Genomic DNA, 27,273 nt, shown 5'->3' on the forward strand with positions numbered 1-27,273 from the left:
CGGGCCGGGGCAAAATTTTTACCTCACTTTGTCCGGCACGGCACGGCGCGGCATAATCAAATTACCTTCAGATGCCCCGCAAGTTCACAGTGTATCCGGTACTTCCCCTACACATCCTGAATCCTGTTCAGTTTCCCCTCTACTATCTCTATAGTAACTGTGTCAACTATGCCAGGTATGCCGTGTACTATCAGTAACTCAGTGCCATGGATCTCTGACTATTCGAACCACGTAAAAAAACCGCGAAGTTAGTGTGAGGTTTTTTAAATCTTTTTTTTTTTTTTCGAGTGATTTAATTTTTTAGTTTTTTCGAAAGTTTGGTGCTAATTTTTTACTGTTTATTTTTTTCAAGTGAAAAGTGAAAATGTAGTGCAAAATTTGGTGTGACAGTTTTCGACCCTTTTCCTTACCCCTTGGATAATTTTTAACTCTCAGCTGGTTGAAGGTAAGATTTCGATTATTTTTGGCGATAATTAGATGGAGTCAACCACGTAAAAAAACCGCGAAGTTAGTGTGAGGTTTTTTAAATCTTTTTTCGAGTGATTTAATTTTTTTTTTTTCGAAAGTTTGGTGAACTAATTTTTTACTGTTTATTTTTTTCGAGTGAAAAGTGAAAATGTAGTGCAATTTTGGTGTGACTGTTTTCAACCCTTTTCCTTACCCCTTGGATAATTTTTAACTCTCAGCTGGTTGAAGGTAAGATTTCGATTATTTTTGGCGATAATTAGATGGAGTTCTACTTCCAATAGTTCTCTGATTTACCTGATTAATTATCACGAGTAGGAACTTATACGTAAGTAGGGTTGAGATTTTACTGTGGTTAATTATTTCTATCTAGTCGTATTTAACATAAGTAGATCCGACATATTATTAGTACCTAGTAGAGAGCTATAAAATAGAAATGGCACCTACATGAATACCTACACAATTATGTCTGCAATGTTCTTTTAGAAAGCGGATCTTCTTTAGAAAATAATGGTATTTTTTTCGAGATCGACTATTCGACTCTCCGGACGTAAAAAATTGTACATACCTACATAGCAATAAAATTTGTCAGCATAGAGAATTTTTTTATCTACTTCCGATAGTTCTCTGATTTACCTGATTAATTATCACGAGTAGGAACATATACGTAAGTAGGGTTAAGATTTTACTGTGGTTAATTATTTCTATCTAGTCCTATTTAACATAAGTAGATCCGACATATTATTAGTACCTAGTAGAGAGCTATAATAAAATAGAAATGGCACCTACATGAATACCTACACAAATATGTCTGCAATGTTCTTTTAGAAAGCGGATCTTCTTTAGAAAATAATGGTATTTATTTCGAGATCGACTATTCGACTCTCCGGACGTAAAAAATTGTACATACCTACATAGCAATAAAATTTGTCAGCATAGAGAATTTTTTTTAGCAAGTACCTAGTTGGCGCGTTGGCGGACTTTATTTTTCATTTATTTACGACATAGGTTAGGTAGGTATATATTTGCTTACTTATAGGCTACCTAGGTACTTGGGCTTTCTACTTTGCTTAAAGAAAGAAATGTCTGGTAAGAATATTTCTTTTTCTTCTGAAACTAGAAAGTTCAGATTTCAGCCCGTTAGGTGGTTCTCATTAAGCGAAAAACCCAACACAAAGTTTACCTCAAACCAGTTGAAATGGTATCGAGGGTGATTGCCACAATTGGTCATGCAAATTAAGATTTCACATTCATTAAAGTCGGAATTTGAACCGTAGCATGAGATACCTGAAGCTATTCATTAAATACATTTTGCCCTATTGAGCAGAGATATGAAATATGGACTGCCACATCAAATACTTCGGCAGGACTGGGTATCCATAATATTGCACCAGATATCAGTACGATAGCGCACCAGACAGCTCGTGTTGCAACGCGAGATTCGATCTGTTTCACTGAGGTGTTGCACAATGAATCGTGACACGATCACAAAAAGCACATCTCAATTCTAATGTTCTATCGAGGTATATTGGGTTACCGCTAGCATGGTAGAGTAGGTTATGATTGAAGATAAGACGGTAACGTACCATTAAGGTAAACACGGGTAATTATGAGTTAATACATCCATCCTCTCATTTAATTAACTCGAGACCTATTGCCAAATTATTGAACTCTGAACTTATAAACTCCAAGATATGGATAGGCCTAACAAGCAGACTTGTTCATGTGTAGTTAGGCCCAACCCCTATCTTTACGTATATTTATACAAAAGTTTGTGTTGTTGTGTACCATTATGGACTGCATCCCTTTATGGCTTTTTCATGACAATGCAATGCGTTTTTCTGTAGAAAGATTAATCCATATTTTGAAAAGGATGTTTTTCTTCCATCCTACTAGGATGTACCACTCATTGTGGTATTTACCTATCTATGCACTGCGGGCAACTACATATGTATGCAATTATGCATTGTAAATTGTAGGTACTACCTACTATTAGGTTCGTATGGTGAAAGCACATCTCAATTCTAATGTTCTATCGAGGTATATTGGGTTACGGCTAGCATGGTAGAGTAGGTTATGATTGAAGATAAGACGGTAACGTACCATTAAGGTAAACACGGGTAATTATGAGTTAATACATCCATCCTCTCATTTAATTAACTCGAGACCTATTGCCAAATTATTGAACTCTGAACTTATAAACTCCAAGATATGGATAGGCCTAACAAGCAGACTTGTTCATGTGTAGTTAGGCCCAACCCCTATCTTTACGTATATTTATACAAAAGTTTGTGTTGTTGTGTACCATTATGGACTGCATCCCTTTATGGCTTTTTCATGACAATGCAATGCGTTTTTCTGTAGAAAGATTAATCCATATTTTGAAAAGGATGTTTTTCTTCCATCCTACTAGGATGTACCACTCATTGTGGTATTTACCTATCTATGCACTGCGGGCAACTACATATGTATGCAATTATGCATTGTAAATTGTAGGTACTACCTACTATTAGGTTCGTATGGTCGACGATATTGCACAAATGCATACTAGGGTGGTATACAAGGGTGGGCGTGGCCAAATAATTCATTATGTCCTCCTATACGAATACAATGGCTTATCCGATTGACATCAGCAATTACATAGGAAAAACAAAGCGATCATAAAATCATCGATTTTATTATCGACAACATACGCGAACAGCCGAACATACTTAAAATGATAATACATCCATCCTCTCATTTAATTAACTCGAGACCTATTGCCAAATTATTGAACTCTGAACTTATAAACTCCAAGATATGGATAGGCCTAACAAGCAGACTTGTTCATGTGTAGTTAGGCCCAACGCCCAACCCCTATCTTTACGTATATTCATACAAAGCTTTGTGTTGTTGTGTGCCATTATGGACTGCATCCCTTTATGGCTTTTTCATGACAATGCAATGCGCTTTTCTGTAGAAAGATTAATCCATATTTTGAAAAGGATGTTTTTCTTCCATCCTACTAGGTATAAACTTCCTCGGAAAAGCGGTTAACTGCTCACTCATTGTGGTATTTATACCTATCTATGCACTGCGGGCAACTACATATGTATGCAATTATGCATTGTAAATTGTAGGTACTACCTACTATTAGGTTCATATGGTCGACGATATTGCACAAATGCATACTAGGGTGGTATAGAAGGGTGGGCGTGGCCAAATAATTCATTATGTCCTCCTATACGAATACAATGGCTTATCCGATTGACATCAGCAATTACATAGGAAAAACAAAGCGATCATAAAATCATCGATTTTATTATCGACAACATACGCGAACAGCCGAACATACTTAAAATGATTGTCCTAATAGCTCTCGCTCTCTCTCTCTCTCTTTCTCAATAATCTTCCTATTCCTATATGTATTTTTGTTTCAAACTTGTGGATTTCTAATTGGTGCCTCTACATTATAAATAATAGTTATATTCTTAGCTCTTAATATTAAAAGTTCACTTGTTAAACTAGTTGATTAGCCGAAGACGAAGAAAAAAACTATGGCTGAAGTGTCTTTGGTTAGTAAAATGTTACGATTACTTTATGATTGACCCGTTACTACATCGTGTGTCGTTTGTCATTAAGAAATACATAATTAATTGATTATGTACATTAATTGATTATGTATCATTTATTAATTGATTATGTACATTCAAGTAGCTGTGTAGTAGCTCGGGGTACAGAGCTTCACTACGGAGAAAATGAGATTTGAACCCTGGAATGTGGTCCCCTGACTGAGGCCCAGGACCACACTTTGAGATAATCAATTAATTGAAATTTATGAACCAATAGGAACATAGCATTTTGAACTTTGGTAAAAAATGCTACATTCGGATTGGTTGATTAACCATCGATTATCTCAAAGTGTGGTCCCGGCCCTTGGGTCTGGGAGTTATAATCAGCAGTGTGCCAGGCACTTACATGCAAAGGGGTCCCATAAGCTATAGGTAAAATTTCTACTACAAATCTACACCACCCCGTAAGTGCAATTATTCGAAACTGCAATCTTCAGTAGAAATAGAAAGTAAGAGTACATCATTGTTCAAATTAACAAGTCTTAGTTGGAATCCGTTTTTTCTTCACATAGTGTGCAAACTGATTTGAAGGGGTTAATAATTGAAAGTTTAGGTCAAAGTTGAATTGATAAAAAAAAAGTGCAAGTAGGAATTGGAGACATGGGTATACTTCTTGCTGTTCCAGGGGTCCCCAAATACATATTATGGTCGGAACCTTCATTCAAAATCATCGCTTATTTACCTACTTTAGAATATTCATTGAAACCTCAATGTAAACTGCGTAATGGTTTAACAGGCGTATTTTGGGTCACAACTTTTAGTTTACAACCGGTCCTAAAACTTCAACTAATTTTTCAATCCAGTCCAAACAATCTTATCAGATTACAAGTAGGTACCGCAACCCCCAACATAGGAGTGGATACTCTAGTTAATTTAGACATTCAAAAGTGAGGAAGGTTAAGAGTTTGGATAGATGGGAGAAAATGAGATTTCCGGGAATTGAACCCAGAACCCTGGAATGTGGTCCCCTGACTGAGGCCCAGGACCACACTTTGAGATAATCAATTAATTGAAATTTATGAACCAATTGGAACATAGCATTTTAAACTTTGATAAAAAATGCTACATTCTAATTGGTTGATTAACCATCGATTGTCTCAAAGTGTGGTCCCGGCCCTTGGGTCTGGGAGTTATAATCAGTAGTGTGCCACTGTGCCAGGTACTTACATGCAAAGGGGTCCCATAAGCTATTGGTAAAATTTCTACTACAAATCTACACCACCCCGTAAGTGCAATTATTCGAAACTGCAATCTTCAGTGGAAATAGAAAGTAAGAGTCCATCATTGTTCAAATTAACACGTCAGACTGATTTGAAGGGGTTAATAATTGAAAGTTTAGGTCAAAGTTGAATTGATAAAAAAAAAAGTGCAAGTAGGAATTGGAGACATGGGTGTACTTCTTGCTGTTCCAGGGGTCCCCAAATACATATTATGGTCGGAAACTTCATCCAAATCATCGCTTATTTACCTACTTTAGAATATTCATCGAAACCTCAATGTAAACTGCCTAATGGTTTAACAGGCGTATTCTGGGTCACAACTTTTAATTTTCAACCGGTCCTAAAACTTTAACTAATTTAACTAATTTTTCAATCCAGTCCAAACAATCTTATCAGATTACAGTAGGTACCGCAACCCCCAACATAGGAGTGGATACTCTAGTTAATTTAGACATTCAAAAGTGAGGAAGGTTAAGAGTTTGGATAGATTCCGCGGATACTGCGCACAAAACGCGAATACCGCGAACAAAACGCGAATACCGCGAACAAAACGCGAATACCGCGAACAGGTTAAGAGTTTGGATAGATTGGTGTTGAAATTCACGATGAATGTTATTTAGAGCTTTGAAAATGGGTTCTATTGGTTTGTTGTTGTTTGATTTATTCGAATATCTTTACGTAGAACTAGCGGGTCATAAATAATGGCTCAACATTTCAATGTCATACACAGAGCAGTATATTTCTCTTCACACAGAACTTTATTGTAGACCCTACAATATGAAGTGTAGATACTATATTTGGATTGAACAATCAGCCTCCCAGTTGGTAGACTAAACGTTATTGGGATCGGCATTTCGATCTGGCTTAGTCTGGCACTCTGGCAGATTTGGAGAGCTATATTCTGCTTCCATATACCTATCTACGGAATATTTTTAGTTGGTTGTTTACCATTTTATATGTTTTGCATTGCTACTAGTGCCATAGATTCTTCTTTTCTTTTTCTATTCCTCCTCCTTCTTCTTCTTCTTCTTCTTCTTGCTACGCCATCGCCATGCCGTCTCCAAATTCCAAACGAAGTTGGTCTCCCAACCTCGTTATCAGTTTCTTCTCTCAATTGAAGTTTCATAGGGTATGTATGTATACTATTGTATACTGTGGATATAGGTAGAATTAAATTTTCAATTTCAAGATTTAGTTCTCAAGAATTAGAAACACGTTTGAAATTCTAGTGTATAAATTATCATTATCAATATCTCTACCTACATAGATACCAGTTATTCCACTTAACATTATTCAAACACGGGGCCCTCACTATATTATATATTTGGATTGAACAATCAGCCAGCCTCCCAGTTTGTAGACTAAACGTTATTGGGATCGGCATTTCGATCTGGCTTAGGAAAGCTATAGTCTGCCTCCTAAGTCATATATCTACAGAATATTTTTTGTTGTTTACCATTTTGTATGTATTGCAATGCTACTAGTGCTATATAGATTCTTTTTCTTCTACTTGTCCTTCTTCTTCTTTTTCTTGCTACGCCATAGCCATGCCGTCCCCAAAATTCAAATGAAGTTGGGAGATTATCAGTTTCTTCTCTCAATATTGAAGTATACTGGTGGATATAGGTAGAATTATCAGTATTATTATTTTAATTTCAAAACTTAGTTCTCAAGAGTTAGAAACAAGTTCTGAATTCTAGTGTATAAATTATCATTATCAATATCTCTACCTACATAGATACCAGTTATTCCACTTAACATTATTCAAACACGGGGCCCTTGTTTGTTCACTTATTTCCTAAAATTCACCAGCAAAACAAACTCATCAATAAAGTATGCTCAAGAACTTCTCAAACAATAGAACAATGAGAGCTAATTTATTATTAAACTATTCGAGATTCTGAGTTGTAAGCTATACTTATAGCGTACACTTTAGTTATAAGTTAGAATGTGGGCGAAGTTTTAAATATTTCGACAGGAAGATTTCTAAAGTTTTGATTGGATGAGCTTGGCACGTGTATGGTTTACATATTTACAACTTACAGGGTCTCTTTTGGGCCGATGATTCAGAATCAAAATTTGCTGGGCTGTGAATTGTGTAGGTCGAAGAGCATTGGCATAACTAAGAGCGTTTACGTATGTACTTGTTTATGCTGCTTAAATAAAACTAAAGATTTTCTAAGCCTTGAGTCCACCGTGAAAATTTCCATTATTGTGGTCAAATCATCAAAAAGTAATGATGATAATATTCTATGGCTTGGTTGGGATTTGAATCCGCACCCTCCCGGAATAGAACAATCCATGATCCTGAACCACAGTGGCCTTGGACAAAACTACGCCGGGTTATGGAAGTCTGGGTCAAAGAGTACCATGTGACAAAAGGGTTAATAAAGACATTTTGAGGAAAATGATATCCATTAAAAGGCCCTCCATTGGTAACTAGGTCCAAGAGGCGGACTTTCAAGATTTTGGTTCAATGAATGATCCACCCCGTATACCGTATGTTTCGATTTAATGACGCACCCAGTCATTGTGCTGTAGGATATTGGTACTTGGTAATCCGGGTATTATTACTGCTGGGAGATAATCCGAACCAATATTGAACTTCACTGCCAATGCATTCTGTATTGGTTTGTTTTTCAAGGAGAGTGCATGTCCTATAAGCCCATTATCTTCGAGTATTCAAGGAATTAAGGATACGAAGTCTCATAACGTAGATAATCCTACTGTTCCTACTTCAGTTTTTGTTTTTTGTGTTTTGCCTATCACCCTGCAGTATAAATGAGGTATAGTCTAATGTAGATAATGACGGTCGGCGATCGACGAGGTGAATCTATGTTGTCGAGGCAGTGTACGGTTTCAGTCGACATTGATCGAAGGCCGTCGACTACGTGTGAACACAGCTTAAGAGTTACGAGTTTTCACAATTGAAATTCACCATCCTACGACCAATAGGTAGTCAAGTTACAAGTACCTACCAAGTTTATTTTCGCATATAAATGTAGATACCCCAGGGGCTGCACAATAACTTTGCCCCGTTATTTATCTCTTCTTAATTGTCTATCTTCTAATAATTATAGCCCGTTAAAGAGGTCAACCCGAAAACATACACCTATACCAGCCTCAACGCTATTCACTGGTAAACTAGGTAGGTAAGTGATAAGTACTGTTATCTCCATTATACTATGGTATTATCGGTTGTACGAGTATGATCTACATATCTATCTATACGTCCATCGTGTTCCATTGTATTGGTTTTTACCACATCCATCATACACAATAACGAAGAAAATACCAACTCACTGACCGGTGAGCCGGTGACCACTATAGGAACAGTATGCTGGCACTATTTGTGAAGCATAGGAACAGTATGCTACTTCGTGGCTGGCTTGATCCTGAACTTCTTGTGGAAACTGGGTAAGACAATGTGGTGAACACTATTTGTGAACAGGCTTTCGTAGGAACAATATGCTGTTTGCGTTCGCGGCTAACTTGATCCTGAAGCCTGTACTTCTTGTGGAAACTGGGTAAAACAATGGAACTATGTGGTGGGCAATATTGTAATAACGTACCAGGGTGGTCCATGACTATTCTATGGTCCGGTATCTTGATGAACTCCGCAAATTGATTTACCATGACCATGGCAAAAACAAAGAAGACTGTGGAAATTCATGTATACGTATGTGTACAGCATTTTGTGCCTATAAGACAATAGTAAAGGCCCGTACCCACTTGTCGTTCAGAAAAACGACAAATGGAAAGGGGCCTTAACTTTGTGGTAATTTTACATAGCTCGATTAGAGTTGGATTTACCTCATAATAAGCACTCTTGGAATTTAGAAGATACTGTTCACTCACCTCATAGATCGCACCAAATCAAAGCAGACAGTCCAAATTTGTGCTAGATATCACCTGTTTGCTTGAAAGCAATTTGAGGTCTGCAATATTCGAGACTCATTATTTTGAGAATTTGAACTGTTTAGTCTGTTTTAAATTATTTTGATGATATAAAAGTGTACGTATACCTAATATTATCACTGAGTACATGGCCGAGTAAGGTACCTATCACTGAGTAGGAATATGGCTGGGTAAGGTACCTTACTATCACTTTGACACCGTTTCGTCACGTTGATTGTTGCCATGCAAAAATCGACATAGATGGCAGGTAGTTAACCGGCCTTAGCTACTGTACTGTAATTTATGTTCTCCTTTATGATAGTAGATCTTTGATGGTAAAGTTACAACTTTGTCATTCCTTACATCATTATGTTTACAAGTTTTATAACATGGGAGCTTTATCTAGTCAAACAGACTAGAACCTGGCAAGCGAGGTTCACTTTCTACATTTCATTATCTCGACTAATTAAGTTACGAAAACTATTCCTTTATAAACACGGCGAAATCTCTCTGCGTCACAAGGTAGAAATTTAAAGCAAACTCGAGAATCTGTCGTATTGAACGAAACTAAAACCCAACAGATATTTTTTTAATCACAGGGCATAGTATTACATATGCATTAATGAGTAAAAGCCTTTCACATTGCTAACGACATTACAGTGGAAACGACTTGTCACATTTTACATTGAACTTTCATTTGCTTTAAGATCTGATATTAAACTGCAAATCTTACAAGACTCACCTGCGCAATTTGCTATTTAGCAAAACGTGCAGCGTGGTCTCTTCAGCAAGTTACCTAACCAGTGTGAACACCTCCCTAATGCCCGAGACAGGTTAAAAGGGCGTAAAGATGAGCTAACCATACGACTTATACAAGACACTATTCAATGAAGATATAAAAGTCCTGGTTATATGAACACACGACATACGATAGAGTAGAATGGCTTCACATTTAAAGGTTGGCGATTTTGAAACTAGAAAAACATGCTCACGAATCAGGTATGAAAGGTGATGATTAGAATTCTATTAGAATCATTCTCACTCATATTGAGTTAATCAATAATTATGAAAGCCTGTTGTTCAATGTGTATAAGGACAGCATGTATACGACCAAAAAGATTCATCCGAAAAAGAGATTTTGTATCCAGATCCTTTTTTGACTGCCATGTGAGTGATTTTATCTTCCTTATCATTCTATCCTTTCGTAAGTTTGTTTTGAAGTTTCTCCTCATAGGTCATCATGATAAACAATACAATAGGAGAATTTACCTTTGTAAATACTAGGTATGCTCGGCATCATCTTCATAGTAATATTCCTCTCTGGGGTTTTTGGGAAAAGAAATATTTTTTTTGATCTAGGGCTCCATGTTTTCACAACAAGGATTTTTAAAGATTAGATGTAAAGAAAATTAAAGAACTAAACATCCACCGTGCACCGTTTGCTCTAACCCAACTTTCTGAAAGAAGATGGAATACCTCGTCAGTCTTGATATCATATTGGGTAGCTAATGTGAAATTGTATGCTGATTTGATCTCAGACAGTGTAGGATGAGAGGGCACCCCGGACCCCGGTAGCAGTGGCATTATTACCTACATTTTACATGCATAATAGATTTGAAGGAATGTTTTCATTCTCACTCATATTGAGTTAATCAATAATTATGAAAGCCTGTTGTTCAATGTGTATAAGGACAGCATGTATACGACCAACAAGATACGTTCAGTTTTCCTTGCACAGGTCAAAAAGAAGATGCTTTTGACCTGTATGACCAAGCTAAATACATTGGTGCCTATGTCTACTAGCAGTACTAGCTTGGGTAAAAGTTACAAATAAACAAACACAAAAACCATTAGGCAACTACCTACTTTAAAGATTCTTCGAGGCACTATCAATATAGGTATAGGTGTGAGGAAAAAAAGACACATGAGCTTTTTCAAAGTCCCGTACTCCTAACAGTATCTCTCGAACACACCACATAACTTGCATGTAATTGTACAACTAAGTAATAATTATATCTATTAGGTAAAAAAAAGCATCTCATCATATTTTACAATAACGACATCAAGTATGTGGGCAAATAAAGTTGAAATTTTATGAACGGTAATTATATCTCGACTTGTAACAGGTGGTAAAGATACGTTCAGTTTTCCTTGCACAGGTCAAAAAGAAGATGCTTTTGACCTGTATGACCAAAATACATTGGTGCCTATGCCTACGAGCAGTACTAGCTTGGGTAAAAGTTACCAATAAACAAACACAAAAACCATTAGGCAACTACTTTAAAGATTCTTCGAGGCACTATCAATATGAATATATGTTATGGTGTGAGGAAAAAAGACACATGAGCTTTTTCGAAGTCCCGTACTCCTAACAGTATTTCTCGAGCACACCATATAACTTACATGTAATTGTACAACTAAGTAATAATTATATCTATTAGGTAAAAAAAGCATCTCATAATATTTTACAATAACGACATCAAGTATGTGGGCAAATAAAGTTGAAATTTTATGAACGGTAATTATATCTCGACTTGTAACAGGTAGAATCGGTATGCATTATTATCCATATATATATATATATATGTAGGTAACAAGCATTTATACATGGGTTATTAAATAGATAGACTTACAGTGAACTATGTACAATGTACATGCTCCATATTATACATTTATGTATACCAATAGCTACGAGAAGAGTCTGTATTGGAACCCAAGAGGCATTGGTAATGGTAATGTATGAGAATGAAGGGATTTAAAAAATCTCCCCTCTTCGGCCGGCTATTCCCGCTCCGACTGTCCTGTCTCTCAGACCATTGCATCTGCACGTGTATGTGGCGGAAAAATCTTCCGAATTCAGTCTGAGAACCGGAAGAAGTCGGAATATTATCCGACAGTCGGAGTGTTTGTGACCGAACTTATGCTTATGCGGTTATTTGAAAATTGGCAAAACATTCCAGATTTAACGAAGACTATTTCATCGAGCGAAACGTGATGAAGGAACAAAAACTGGTCAAGGAATATTGTATTTCACCCACGAACATCATCCGTGATGTCTACGAAATATCTGACGTAGCGTCGGGTCAGGCTGACATAAATAAATTGACCATGGGTAATATTCAGGCAATCAGGCATAGTCCACTCTGAGATTTCTTGACTTCAAGTGGGATTCAAAGCCCATAAATAGGTTTGAGGTGGAATCGTTCTGATGAGAAGTTACGGTTCCGTAACAAATTATGGTTTTGGAATATTCCAACATACCTCTGACAATTCAGTATTTTTTGTTTACGTGGAAACTGGATCCACCCAAAACGAATATGTATACGATCCGAATCTAAATCCATCTTAATATTTATGTATGTTTGAACAATAGAGTGTAGATTGTGTTTGAGACGTTATGGCTCCTTCAATAAAAACCGTATGACAGGCAGCTATAACTGATATGTTTATACAGGATCATCTTAGAAAATGAAGGTCCAAGTAAAAGATGTAGTTATAATGTACTGGAGTCGTGGGTATCGTAGGCTTGACAAAGTGCAAGGCTGCTAACATAATGGGATATTTATGTGCAAGTTATTATACGGTTCCAAAACTGAATAATTACACGCCTATTAATCAGCATATTCATCTCAAATTTCTGGATAACCAATTATTGCCACCAACGTCAGTTGAAGCTCTCTTGCCTTCTCACGATTCCGAGTTGCCGAGCCCCTCCAATAGAAACCGTATGACAGGCAGCTATAACTGATATGTTTATACAGGATCATCTTAGAAAATGAAGGTCCAAGTAATAGATGTAGTTATAATGTACTGGAGTCGTGGGTATCGTAGGCTTGACAAAGTGCAAGGCTGCTAACATAATGGGATATTTATGTGCAGTTATTATACGGTTCCAAAACTGAATAATTACACGCCTATTAATCAGCATATTCATCTTAAATTTCTGGATAACCAATTATTGCCACCAACGTCAGTTGAAGCTCTCTTGCCTTCTCACGATTCCGAGTTGCCGAGCCCCTCCAATAAATCGCAAGAGGTGGCAAGATAATCAACATATGTATAGGCACTTCTTCTACCCAAGACCAAGGTATTACATGGTATTGATACACCCAACATTCTTGCTGGTCGGTTGAGTCCTAGCATATTTTACAATATATCACAAATCAAACGCATATATCGTCTTTTCACCCAAGATACCAAGGTAGAAGGTATTCATATTTTATGTAAATACATGTTTTACAAAACATGTGAATAGCTCATATAGTACTTGCAGGTTTACACTTCCTGCGGACATTGCAAGATGATATTGTAAATAACGAATAGAGAAACATTCTTCATTGACATCTAGGCTATTACTTACATTGACTGAACTTATATTACCTACATACCTATGGTTAATAGCAGGTATGCTTAATGTACCTGTGGTAATCTCTATCATCAAATCCTTGAATGGCAAATTGATTCAGTCATTTTTTATTGACACATTCCTTTACATCTTCCCCTTTATCTACATACAAGAAATGTATTAATGTACTCTGTAATTGTAATCAAACATGTACTCTTTTATTAGTAATTTACATAAGAACATTCCTTCAAATCTATTATGCATGTAAAATGTAGGTAATAATGCCACTGCTACCGGGGTCCGGGGTGCCCTCTCATCCTACACTGACCGAGATCAACTCAGCATACAATTTCACATCAGCTACCCATTATGATATCAAGACTGACGAGATATTCCATCTTCTTTCAGAAAGTTGGGTTAGAGCAAACGGTGCACGGTGGATGTTTAGTTCTTTAATTTTCTTTATATCTGATCCTTCAAAATCCTTGTTGTGAAAACATGGAGACCTAGATCAAAAAAATATTTCTTTTCCCCAAAACCCCAGATAGGAATATTATTATGAAGATGATGCCGAGCATACCTAGTATTTACAAAGGTAAATTCTCATATTGTATTGTTTATCATGATGAATTATGAGGAGAAACTTCAAAACAAACTTACGAAAGGATAGAATGATGAGATAAAATCACCCACATGGCCGTCAAAAAAGGATCTGGATACAAAATCTCTTTTTCGGATGGAACCATGAGTGCATAAAAAATTATGCAACCAGCAGTATCACAAACTCAGGAAACATATTAAAAAGTCAACACTCTCCTCTTCCGCATTCTCGAAGAAATCATGGCAAGCAGACTAACCAGAAATCTACATTTACTGCAATATACTCAAACATATACAAATTGATAAAGGAACATACCTAATTTCAGAGAAATTAAAATAACTGGATTCGACCGAACAGACAAGACATGAATGAAATTTACAATTAATTAAGGCAAGAGCAACAAGTTACCATTAGTGCTACCTGATGGCACATCGGAACTTGGGATCTACATAGCCGGAATATGTATAGGTAGCAATGAAAACAAGCTTATAGCAGACCATGTTAAACTAGTGGCTGAAATGGCCTTGTGTGATGGAGTCCATCTCTGCATGAGTACCTACTTGGCGGAAGAATATTTCGACTTCAAAATTAGAATCATAACCAACAAGGTGGTAACTGTGAAGATTTCTTTGATAATGTATGATTGATTTGATTGATATATTAAAAACATCAGTGGTGAATATTGTACCAGCAGAGGATGTTGAAGGTCTGAGGGTTAAAATATACTGACATTCCCAGAAACATGCGCAAAGATATTCATAGAAATATTGCCTAAAGATAATTTATAGAAATATGCCCGACGATATTGTAGAACCAACGTTTGAAGATCATCTGACCATACATTGTTTGAGAAGACGTCAAGTAGCAACTAGCAATAAGGTGGGTGCAGGTGTTTTTCCTTACTTCAAGTGCCTAATGGACCACTGGACGTTGGCAATTCATCTCTATTCTACATAAGGTTAATACCAATATTCGCGGTGACCTAGATTAGATGAACGAGAAAGAGAGCACAATGAAATCAACAAGGAAAAGAACATAGAATTAGAAAGAAGTAGAAGAAAGGTAATAGGGAGTGAGGAGTACAAAATGAGCTTTTAGTACCAGTAGAATTGCCTCAGGCTAAAGGCATATAATTGCTTGAACTTGAATAGGCCCTGAGGCTTCTGTTTTCAAATTTAATTTTACGTCCAGGATGATTTGATTCGAAAGGAAGAACAGGTTTTACGAATAAGTGCCGTTGTGCAGAAGAAATTAACAGTGGAGTCTGTTAATGTAGGCTTTCAGTAGGGAGAAATACAGCGGGAACTTAATTGGAAACAAAAGAACGTGGACTTCCTTCTATAGGACAATCTTTCCTTCTACAGTCAATACGTACTTTCCACCTTTCCTTCTACCTGAATAAATTGAATAAATCCTGAAAACATACTCATACTTTAAAGGTATAGCACTGGAAAATAACTAGAGCTTTCTGGTACCGTTTCTCTGTCTGATGGACTTCAATCACCAAGTTCTTATACTCCTTTTCCGATTCATACTGGATTTCCATTGCCAACACAAGACAATTTAGTCAATAATGTAGTCGAACATAAACCAATTATGTAGTTTAAATGTACCTACGTGTGTTTTCACTGTAAAGCTGAGGTAACTGAGAAGCAGTATTGTGCAAGTGGGTATGTCAATCAGGTAGGTATTCTTCAATTCTTTAAAAAATGCGAGGAAGGTTGAATATTTGATGAAAGTTTGAGAACCGTTTCGGGTGAAGCAAAAATAGTCAAGTAGTTGTAAAATCATTCAAATTTTCCTCAAACGTCATCTGAGCCCTGACACAATAGGGGTTATATGGAGGTCTTTATCCAATTATCCAAGAATCCTGATGAATTGTGACACCGCAACACTTGAATACCACCTTGGTACAAGGACAGTGGTTGTCTGCTGAATCCTGAAAACATACTCATACTTTGAAGGTAAAGCACTGGAAAATAACTAGAGCTTTCTGGTACCGTTTCTCTGTCTGATGGACTTCCATCCACCAAGTTCTTATACTCCTTTTCCGATTCATACTGGATTTCCATTGCCAACACAAGTCAATTTATTCAATTATGTAGTCGAACATAAACCAATTATGTAGTTTAAATGTACCTACGTGTGTTTTCACTGTAAAGCTGAGGTAATTGAGAAGCAGTATTGTGCAAGTGGGTATGTCAATCAGGTAGGTATTCTTCAATTCTTTAAAAATTGCGAGGAAGGTTGAATATTTGATGAAAGTTTGAGAACCGTTTCGGTTCGGGTGAAGCAAAAATAGTCAAGTAGTTGTAAAATCATTCAAAATTTCCTCAAACGTCATCTGAGCCCTGACACAATAGGGGTTATGTGGAGGTCTTTATCCAATTATCCAAGAATCCTGATGAATTGTGACACCGCAACACTTGAATACCACCTTGGTACAAGGACAGTGGTTGAACTCAACTTTAATACTCCACTACCAACTATCCACCCGCAATGTTCACTGTTGTCGTGAGACAAAACAAACGCTACACGATAATCTATAATACTTATCTACCCACCGCATGAAATCAGGACCAATTTCGGAGGCAAAAAATATAATGAAATCGATGGAGAAATGCTGCGTTGAATTGCTATAACATTGAAAAATTGAAATAGAAAGTATGAAATATTCAGATTTATTAAATTATTCTCTCTCGTGGATTTCTTATCAAAAGTACCTACTCCTCAAAATCTTAGGCAAAAAATATAATGAAATCGATGGAGAAATGCTGCGTTGAATTGCTATAACATTGAAATAGAAAGTATGAAATATTCAGATTTATTAAATTATTCTCTCTCGTGGATTTCTTATCAAAAGTACCTACTCCTCAAAATCTTGGTATTCAAGATAAGAAACTAATATCTCGTGAGAAATTTTCACAGGTATTAAGTTCCCGTGCGGAGCTGCGGATGAATTTCAGATTAGAAGAACGGAAAGGATAATTATAATCTTTTCTTTGGGTTATACAGAGTAGGTCTAATTATGAATATCAGCTATTGTTTCCATCTTGTGGTTTTATTTCTTTATTGTACGTTGGACGAGACTTTACTTTGGTTCAGACAATATGGCTCATAAGTTAGATACCATACGTTCATAGCTAGACAAAACTTTGATAAAGAAAGGCTGGATCAATCCAAGATTTTCCACAGTTGTTTCCATCATAATCAGCAAAAGCAATGTCCTCACTGGGAGAATCAGTTTCATCAGTGCTGTCCGTAAAGTATCCTCCTACGTGACTCCTTTCACTTTCTAAATGATTTTGATTGAGCACGACCATCAATAGTGTCGAATTATTGAACTATGGTTAGTTCGATATTTTCGAGAACTAGGTAGGAATTTTGTTTTGATTTTGAAATTCACCAAGTTGACTGACAGAGCTCTGCAAGCCGCGTGGTAACGTTGAGAACCCTCCCACCGATAGAATATCAATCAGGTTGCGTTCCACATTTTGTAAAACTGGATGAAGACCGAGATCAACTCAGCATACAATTTCACATCAGCTACCCATTATGATATCAAGACTGACGAGATATTCCATCTTCTTTCAGAAAGTTGGGTTAGAGCAAACGGTGCACGGTGGATGTTTAGTTCTTTAATTTTCTTTATATCTGATCCTTCAAAATCCTTGTTGTGAAAACATGGAGACCTAGATCAAAAAAATATTTCTTTTCCCCAAAACCCCAGATAGGAATATTATTATGAAGATGATGCCGAGCATACCTAGTATTTACAAAGGTAAATTCTCATATTGTATTGTTTATCATGATGAATTATGAGGAGAAACTTCAAAACAAACTTACGAAAGGATAGAATGATGAGATAAAATCACCCACATGGCCGTCAAAAAAGGATCTGGATACAAAATCTCTTTTTCGGATGGAACCATGAGTGCATAAAAAATTATGCAACCAGCAGTATCACAAACTCAGGAAACATATTAAAAAGTCAACACTCTCCTCTTCCGCATTCTCGAAGAAATCATGGCAAGCAGACTAACCAGAAATCTACATTTACTGCAATATACTCAAACATATACAAATTGATAAAGGAACATACCTAATTTCAGAGAAATTAAAATAACTGGATTCGACCGAACAGACAAGACATGAATGAAATTTACAATTAATTAAGGCAAGAGCAACAAGTTACCATTAGTGCTACCTGATGGCACATCGGAACTTGGGATCTACATAGCCGGAATATGTATAGGTAGCAATGAAAACAAGCTTATAGCAGACCATGTTAGACTAGTGGCTGGAATGGCCTTGTGTGATGGAGTCCATCTCTGCATGAGTACCTACTTGGCGGAAGAATATTTCAACTTCAAAATTAGAATCATAACCAACAAGGTGGTAACTGTGAAGATTTCTTTGATAATGTATGATTGATTTGATTGATATATTAAAAACACCAGTGGTGAATATTGTACCAGCAGAGGATGTTGAAGGTCTGAGGGTTAAAATATACTTAGACTTTCCCAGAAACATACGCAAAGATATTCATAGAAATATTGCCTAAAGATAATTTATAGAAATATGCCCAACAATATTGTAGAACCAACGTTTGAAGATCATCTGACCATACATTATACATTGTTTGAGAAGACGTCAAGTAGCAACTAGCAATAGAGAGAGGTGGGTGCAGGTGTTTTTCCTTACTTCAAGTGCCTAATGGACCACTGAACGTTGGCAATTCATCTCTATTCTACATAAGGTTACCAATATTCGCGGTGACCTAGATTAGATGAACGAGAAAGAGAGCACAATGAAATCAACAAGGAAAAGAACATAGAATTAGAAAGAACGGACTTTTTGAACATTATTTCATATGTGATAGATACAAAGCCATGCTTTAAAGTCCGGGACTTCAGTGATGTTCATCTACATATGTAAGCTCACTTATACATTTTAGCGACTCGAAAGTGTAAGGCGCGTGGAGGAAAAAGATTCCGACTTTAGTCTTCAGAACGTCTGAGACCTAGAGGTGGGAAGATTTTTTTCCACCACACACGTTCAGCCCGACATTCAAAGCGTGAGTGACCGGGCTAAGGCGGGGAAAACTATTCTTAATTCAGATCCTGGTTGCTCCTGCTGTCTCCAGTTCAAGTTTCTACAGTTGAACAATAGAGCTTATCAGAATATTACACAAACGGGCAGTTTTTTATTGCTGCTTTCTTAGAACTGAAGATTTTTTCCACCACACACGTTCAGCCCGACATTCAAAGCGTGAGTGACCGGGCTAAGGCGGGGAAAATATTCTTAATTCAGATCCTGGTTGCTCCTGCTGTCTCTCCAGTTCAAGTTTCTACAGTTGAACAATAGAGCTTATCAGAATATTACACAAACGGGCAGTTTTTTATTGCTGCTTTCTTAGAACCTCTACGCATTTAAGCTAAGATAAAAATACAGAACGGGATGTACCACGACTACCACGATCATTCTTCGAATACATATTCAATAAGAATAGCCTATTATTAACCATAGTGTACCTAGATGAACATGAGCGTAGAATAAATTACCAGCGAACCCAATGTTGGTAAAAGTTATTGACTACTAGGTACTTATATTTACTACTTACTCTTAATTACTGCGTATTCATCTCGTACACATGTGAGTTGTATCTTACAGATTTACCATCGATTTTACTATCTCAAAGTATCCAAGTCTTATCTTATAACATGCAATTACAATTAGAGACCGACTCCTATCGCTCGTAGTGTAGTTTCTTACCTGGCAGCCTAAACTTTCAAATTTGAAGTCTTGATAGATTTCATAGTGAATGTTGAAAGGTTATTATCGAAATAGGAAGCCCTTGGGGTGTATTGGTCTATCCAGAAGTAAACCTCTTCTACGAGGAAATGTTGAAGCTAGAGAAATTTGGGAAGCGCCTCCTGAATCTTCCAGTGAACATTCGGTTACCAGGTGTTTTTAATTTGGAAACTATTTTGAGTTCAATAATTAGTACCCAAATCAATTTTTTACCACCCATACCCTAACCCAGAAAAAAATATGTATTTTCTCCATTTGCTACAAAATATTAAGTACCTACGTTAAGAAAAAAGAGTTTTTTGCCACAATTTCTATAGTAAAAAAAATCGAGGAAGAAAGAACCAGACTCGATTGACGACGATCAAAAGCCTCGAGCTATTAGAAAGTATTGATCTCAAATTTGTATGCATATTCATAAATTAGACATGGGATTTTGGTTTGATCCGATATGATCTTGTTGGTGAAATAGGCAACCACAAAACCAACGAGAATAATCAGCATGTGGATCAGTGAGATGTTAACCATCCTTACTTTCAGAAAATAGGAAATCATGAGGAATACAAACAAAATGATTTACCATTAGAATCACTTACTTAACTAAAGAATCAATATACAGAGGAAACGGTTGGTCTTTGGCAGGGTTCTGGTTGTTCATGTATGAGTTACCTGACTGCATGTACCTCAACACTCAGCAGCCATCAAAAGTTCTGGAAGAATACCATCGTTTAACGTTCATGTACATAAGAAGCCTTGGACAAATGGACAGATAAGTAAGCAAGTACAGAGGAAACAAGAATACCTAAAGAAATAGTAGACACCATATGTATGCACCCATCGATGTAAAATTTGAATGAAAGAAATATTTTTGTGGGCAGCTGACGACGAGACGTTGCCTCGGGCAACTTTTTTTCTGAACTTTCAGTTGACCTTAACTCAAATCCAAGTTTTCTGTGTAGGTCATTGCAAGCTCGTATACCTGAAGCTTTATATAGGATCGAACCACTTTCCCTTTCAAATAGAATGACCCCAGAATCTTTCAGAACTGGGTCATACTGCATACATCTCTTGCAGAACCACATGGCAAAAAAACTTATCGAGTCTCGAGAATGGTATAAAACTACTTTTAGGTTATATTGTCTTATATTTTATCACTTTTATACTCATAGAATGGGTATCACTGTTTTGTTTTGACATAATTATGCTATCAATCTTCCAAATGTTCGTCTATCTTCTATCACAAGAATCTACTTGTGTGGTAAGCTCTTACCAGTTTGCCCTTTGAATGTAATACAAGGAGACCTATACCAAGCTGACAAAAGCAAATGCCTCTTTTACCTAGATGAGCGAGATGATCATCTTGCCACATCGAGGATTTATGTATGGACATTGACTATTCTTTTCTCTAATGCAATCCTCTTTTACCTAGATGAGCGAGATGATCATCTTGCCACATCGAGGATTTATGTATGGACATTGACTATTCTTTTCTCTAATGCAATAGGATCTATTAAATGTTAATAAAGTACAAGAGTGTTTGAGATTGCAGCATGAGAATACCACGAAGAGACTGCGCGAGTAAATGGCATTCGAATTTTCAATGCTTAAATATCAAGGCAAGATAGATCGATATCGGGAATCGGTTTCAGTGATGCTCTTCTAAAAAATTGTCCCACACATATCTCAGTCACGCCAGATCGTTCGTCTGATAAAACAACGCTTAACACTTCTGATTGAAATGAATATGAAAAGCTCAAGAGAAATGATAGGTCAGAATCATAATGGACGTGAAGATGCAGCAGCAAAGATATTTAATGCATGACTATTCAATACGGATTATCAAGCTCTTTGGCAAGTCTTCTCAAAAGTCACAGCGGTCACAAATAAAAGTAAATCGTGTCGATAGCTAGATAGTTGGAGATAGCAACTATCGATAAACACCTCTCATGGCGAGCCTTTATCATGTCCAGTGTCATTTCCAAGTTCCTTTCATAGAATACATGACATACGGCTATTAAGAGTACCTAAGAAGAGCAAGAATCAATGATTCTTCTAATTATGCTCAGAATTTCCATTCAGAAATGATAGGTCAGAATCATAATGGACGTGAAGATGCAGCAGCAAAGATATTTAATAAATTTACATGACTATTCAATACGGATTATCAAGCTCTTTGGCAAGTCTTCTTAAAAGTCACAGCGGTCACAAATAAAAGTAAATCGTGTCGATAGCTAGATAGTTGAAGATAGCAACTATCGATAAACACCTCTCATGGCGAGCCTTTATCATGTCCAGTGTCATTTCCAAGTTCCCTTCATAGAATACATGACATACGGCTATTAAGAGTACCTAAGAAGAGCAAGAATCAATGATTCTTCTAATTATGCTCAGAATTTCCATTTAACTTTGAAGTTTCTTCAAGCCCTGCAACAACATTGTCAAAGTTGAAGTAACTATCGTGATTCCTGATAAATGCATGATTGGGAATCAAGACGAGTCTGCCAACAGCTATGTAAAACAACTTCGACTACAAAAGAAACGACTATTTCATAAATAGCATGGGAAGCGCATTTGGCATAGCCTTGACTTTTGTATTGACAACGTGATGTTTTCTTTCCAAAGTGAAAGAGAAGTTGTTGTCCTTAGAAACTTCTCAGCGCTTCTCTGACTACATTTCCCTACGATTCAGGGTATCCACAGGAAGAAAAGTCAATCTTATTGACATGGGAGCTTCAGGTTATAATATTATAACGTATCCGAGAATGATACTATAATACCGTATACCAAGGAGGTACTTGAGGGCATGTACAAAACTGTCTACTGTCAAGGCATGAACCACATACTCAAGTACGTACTGTAGGCAGGACAATAACCTGTTGACGTAAAGAAAACTGAAACCTATTTATGTCTGAGTCTGCCAACAGCTATGTAAAACAACTTCGACTACAAAAGAAACGACTATTGCATAAATAGCATGGGAAGCGCATTTGGCATAGCCTTGACTTTTGTATTGACAACGTGATGTTTTCTTTCCAAAGTGAAAGAGAAGTTGTTGTCCTTAGAAACTTCTCAGCGCTTCTCTGACTACATTTCCCTACGATTCAGGGTTTCCACAGGAAGAAAAGTTAATCTTATTGACATGGGAGCTTCAGGTATTAATTATAACGTATCCGAGAATGATACTATAATACCGTATACCAAGGAGGTACTTGAGGGCATGTACAAAACTGTCTATTGTCAAGGCATGAACCACATACTCAAGTACGTACTGTAGGCAGGACAATAACCTGTTGACGTAAAGAAAACTGAAACCTATTTATGTCCGTTGTAACGCGATAACAGTCTCAAATCTTTCACGAGAGTGTAATGTTTGAAGGAAATATGAAGATTGGTCTCTTTTGTGTGTTGATCAACGTTATCTAATTATTTATTGGAGATCATTTAGTTTACGAGTCATACATCAGAAGGAGCAAACAGCAAAGGTCTTACTTTAGGTGAGCTTAATGCCTTTAAAGTTTAAATCATCCTAACAAAAGGGCAAAAGCCAAGACCTATGAAGAATTGAAGATGGAACTCATTGAAATGATTTGTTAAATGCCTCGGTCAATAATAGTATGTACATACAATGATCCTAAGTCCTTCATCTTTCTAAAGCTCATTATAGCTCTCGTACTGCCAAGTTATACTTGGCCCCTTGGGGTTAATCCTATAACAATAATAATTAATTGTTATTACGAATCAATGTAAATGTTTCTAACATCGATAATTTTCAGTCCATGGACGTTTCAATAACGTACTTACAGAGCATTCTATTTTCGTGCTTTTATTAAAGGCTTTCCTTTGTCACATACTTTGGATTGCCTCCAAGCAGTTGGAATAACCACTCGGATATTACATTTGGAATACGTCAAAGGGCTATACCTCATCCAAACTTCATCCATAATAAAAGGAACAAGATTAGGAGTTTATCTATGCAACCGGATTGTTTACTTGAAATGCCACAGCGCCAGCGATGGAAGATTCCTCAACCTCAACTAGGGTTGCCAACCGTACGTTATTTCCCGGAACAATCCGTATTTTTGTCAAAAATCAAATGTTCCGCCGGAACACACCTTTGTTCGGGTTTTTTTCCAAATCTATGGAAAATACGGGAACTGACTAATGAACAGAAAAAATTACAAAAAAAAAAAAGTTTAAAAAGACAGGTAGTTATGTACGAAAAACACAAACACCGGCGTGTCAAGTAGGTATTTTTTCAGCCTTTTAGCATGTGATTTTTAGTAACACGGATTCAAAAACGGATTATTTGTAATTTAGTACCTATCCTTGGGTAAAGCAGTTTTACCCAAAGATAGGTACAAGGATGTTTTTATTTCGAATTACTTCATTGGTAGGTATTTGTTCTTTTTTTATTTGATGCAAAATAGTTTTTTTTGTTTGGGGGGGGGGGCCTTTCTTTTTTTCCGGGTAAAAACCGGGAATCCCTATTTTTTTTCCCCTTTTCTAGGTTGTGTCTTTGTCAGTGTGACAATTGTGTGACATATTACCTGCTCTAACGTTACACACATAGCAGGACTTGGTTTACGTCAAGCTATGTTCCGAACAATCTCAATAAATGCTCCAACTTCAAACGAAAATTCTTTCTTTTTTACGGCGACAATTATGGTTATGATAACGGATCCGTACCGTCAATTACTGAGGCTTTGCTAAAGCTCTCTAATAAGACAAATCGTGAACTTCACACACTATTCAAAAGTACATTTTCCCTTTAGAGTACCTATTACTTGCTGCAAACTATAATCAGTAAGATTTATTATAGAGGACTTCTGTGATCCACAATCTTATCTGGAATAATCATTTAACTGCAATCGCTCATTATCTCAACCAAGTTCCTCACTGAATCATTAAGTCTGTTTTTACTACTCTCAACATTTTGCAGATTATGATGCACTGCAGCCTGATTAAACTAGTTTCATATTTTCAGTTATGTTTATAATGCTGGTAAATAGGTCTATTGAACTATTGCTGTCATTGTTGATGGTCTCTTGCCTTCTAGACTCGGCCCTGGCTTGAACTGCTCCTCATTTCGTAGTCTGTTTAATACGAGTGTACCTAATATCATCTACGTGTATAATGGTATTTGTTATATTGTTGCTCTACGGAAATAATCATGTTTCACTATGTGACTGACGCTCCTATATCGATGTTCTGGCTACATCAACTGGGTATAACAACCAAATTGTTTTTTTGTTATGAGATGATGCTTTGGCATTCATGTTCTCTTTTTTCTTGTCACATTTCCATGCTGTTCAGCGTCACATATAGGCCTACTTCTCTTCGTTCTGTTAGAGATGCTGTCATGACACGTGAAATATAAAACTGGAGTATTTGGGAGGGGCTACCCGAAACACTAAAAATCCCACCGATGCGATGCTCAAAACAGATATCCACCTTGAGAAGTATAGTGTGCAGCCTGAACTATGGAGTCAAAATATTAGCATCATTGATTCTGTAATTTTTTTAGTGCTGACATGACTATCATTAAATAGGTAATAAATGTGATACAATATCTGTATGAAAGGCATCCTTCTAGAATTATGTGGGTGATTTATAATTAGACGACAGGTTTGTTATATTTTGAGGATCATTGGGAATGGGGGCATCACAGGAATGCAGAAATCTAGTCTGGTTTACTGGCATGAGATATATTACATGGGTTCGGCACTGCTAGCAGAATTTTGTTCGCGGTATTCGCGTTTTGTGCGCAGTATCCGCGGTTTGTTCGCAATATTCGCAGTTATGGGTTCGATCTCAGGCAAACACAGATTTTTTTTTCAGCTCTTTTTTTTACCGCAAATAATTGATGAAACCAAATATATGAGACCTTGGTTAGACTGCGGGGGTAAACAGATTTTTCAGTCTTCTCCCAGCACGATAAACAAGGTATATTCTATTCTGTCCAGGTCATCAACCGATTCGGCGCAGACGCTCTCAGACTCTACCTGATCAATTCTCCAGTAGTGAGAGCCGAGAATCTTCGCTTCAAAGAGGAAGGAGTAAGAGATGTGCTGAAGGATGTGTTCCTGCCTTGGTACAATGCTTACCGCTTCCTCATTCAGAATATAGAGCGATTCAACAACAGAAAAAAGAGACCGTTCGCCAGAGTGAAAGGAAGGCCTTTTGCAAGATTAAGTTCAAACAATTGCTAGCCTAGTTAGCTTGAAGGGTAGGGCGTCTGCCTTGTAATCCCTAGCTCGCGGGTTCAATTCCCTTACGGGGCGAACTTTATCCTAAACAGGGGAGGCCCGTTCTCGGAACATCAGGCCTTCTCTTATCCTGTCTTTCAATTTCGGGACGATAAAACCTACATAATTTCCTTGTTACATTTCCCTAGATCAAGCCTCTTTTCTCGCTAATTTTTAATTGACATTGACTTTATAAGGGAGGTTTTCCCAACTGAGACTTGAAGGTCATTTGTAACATTACGTTTGAATTTGAAGTGTTTGAACATTTCTTTTTCCAAGTCCATTTTTTTTTTTTTTTTTTTTACGTATTCGCGTTTTGTTCGCGGTATTCGCGTTTTGTTCGCGGTATTCGCGTTTTGTTCGCGGTATTCGCGTTTTGTTCGCGGTATTCGCGTTTTGTTCGCGGTATTCGCGTTTTGTTCGCGGTATTCGCGTTTTGTTCGCGGTATTCGCGTTTTGTTCGCGGTATTCGCGTTTTGTTCGCGGTATTCGCGTTTTGTTCGCGGTATTCGCGTTTTGTTCGCGGTATTCGCGTTTTGTTCGCGGTATTCGCGTTTTGTTCGCGGTATTCGCGTTTTGTTCGCGGTATTCGCGTTTTGTTCGCGGTATTCGCGTTTTGTTCGCGGTATTCGCGTTTTGTTCGCGGTATTCGCGTTTTGTTCGCGGTATTCGCGTTTTGTTCGCGGTATTCGCGTTTTGTTCGCGGTATTCGCGTTTTGTTCGCGGTATTCGCGTTTTGTTCGCGGTATTCGCGTTTTGTTCGCGGTATTCGCGTTTTGTTCGCGGTATTCGCGTTTTGTTCGCGGTATTCGCGTTTTGTTCGCGGTATTCGCGTTTTGTTCGCGGTATTCGCGTTTTGTTCGCGGTATTCGCATTTTGTTCGCGGTATTCGCGTTTTGTGCGCAGTATCCGCGGTTTGTTCGCAATATTCGCAGTTATGGGTTCGATCTCAGGCAAACACAGATTTTTTTTCAGCTCTTTTTTTACCGCAAATAATTGATGAAACCAAATATATGAGACCTTGGTTAGACTGCGGGGGTAAACAGATTTTTCAGTCTTCTCCCAGCACGATAAACAA

General features: G+C 37.2%; 1 protein-coding gene across 1 annotated transcript in view; it reads left to right on the forward strand.

Moving 5' to 3' along the window:
- The window catches only part of LOC103515723 (potassium voltage-gated channel protein Shaw-like), a gene marked incomplete at its 5' end in the record, with an annotated part of 61,250 nt that extends 36,335 nt beyond the window's left edge, over positions 1-24,915 (forward strand). The window contains one exon of the mRNA XM_008480661.1: positions 24,890-24,915. Within this exon, the coding sequence (XP_008478883.1) occupies positions 24,890-24,915 (26 nt within the window). The remainder of the gene's footprint in view (positions 1-24,889) is intronic.
- Positions 24,916-27,273: the final 2,358 nt, after the last annotated feature.

The sequence above is a fragment of the Diaphorina citri genome, unplaced genomic scaffold (assembly GCF_000475195.1).
Source record: "Diaphorina citri unplaced genomic scaffold, Diaci psyllid genome assembly version 1.1 scaffold1405, whole genome shotgun sequence".
In the NCBI taxonomy this organism is placed as follows: Eukaryota; Metazoa; Arthropoda; class Insecta; order Hemiptera; family Psyllidae; genus Diaphorina; species Diaphorina citri.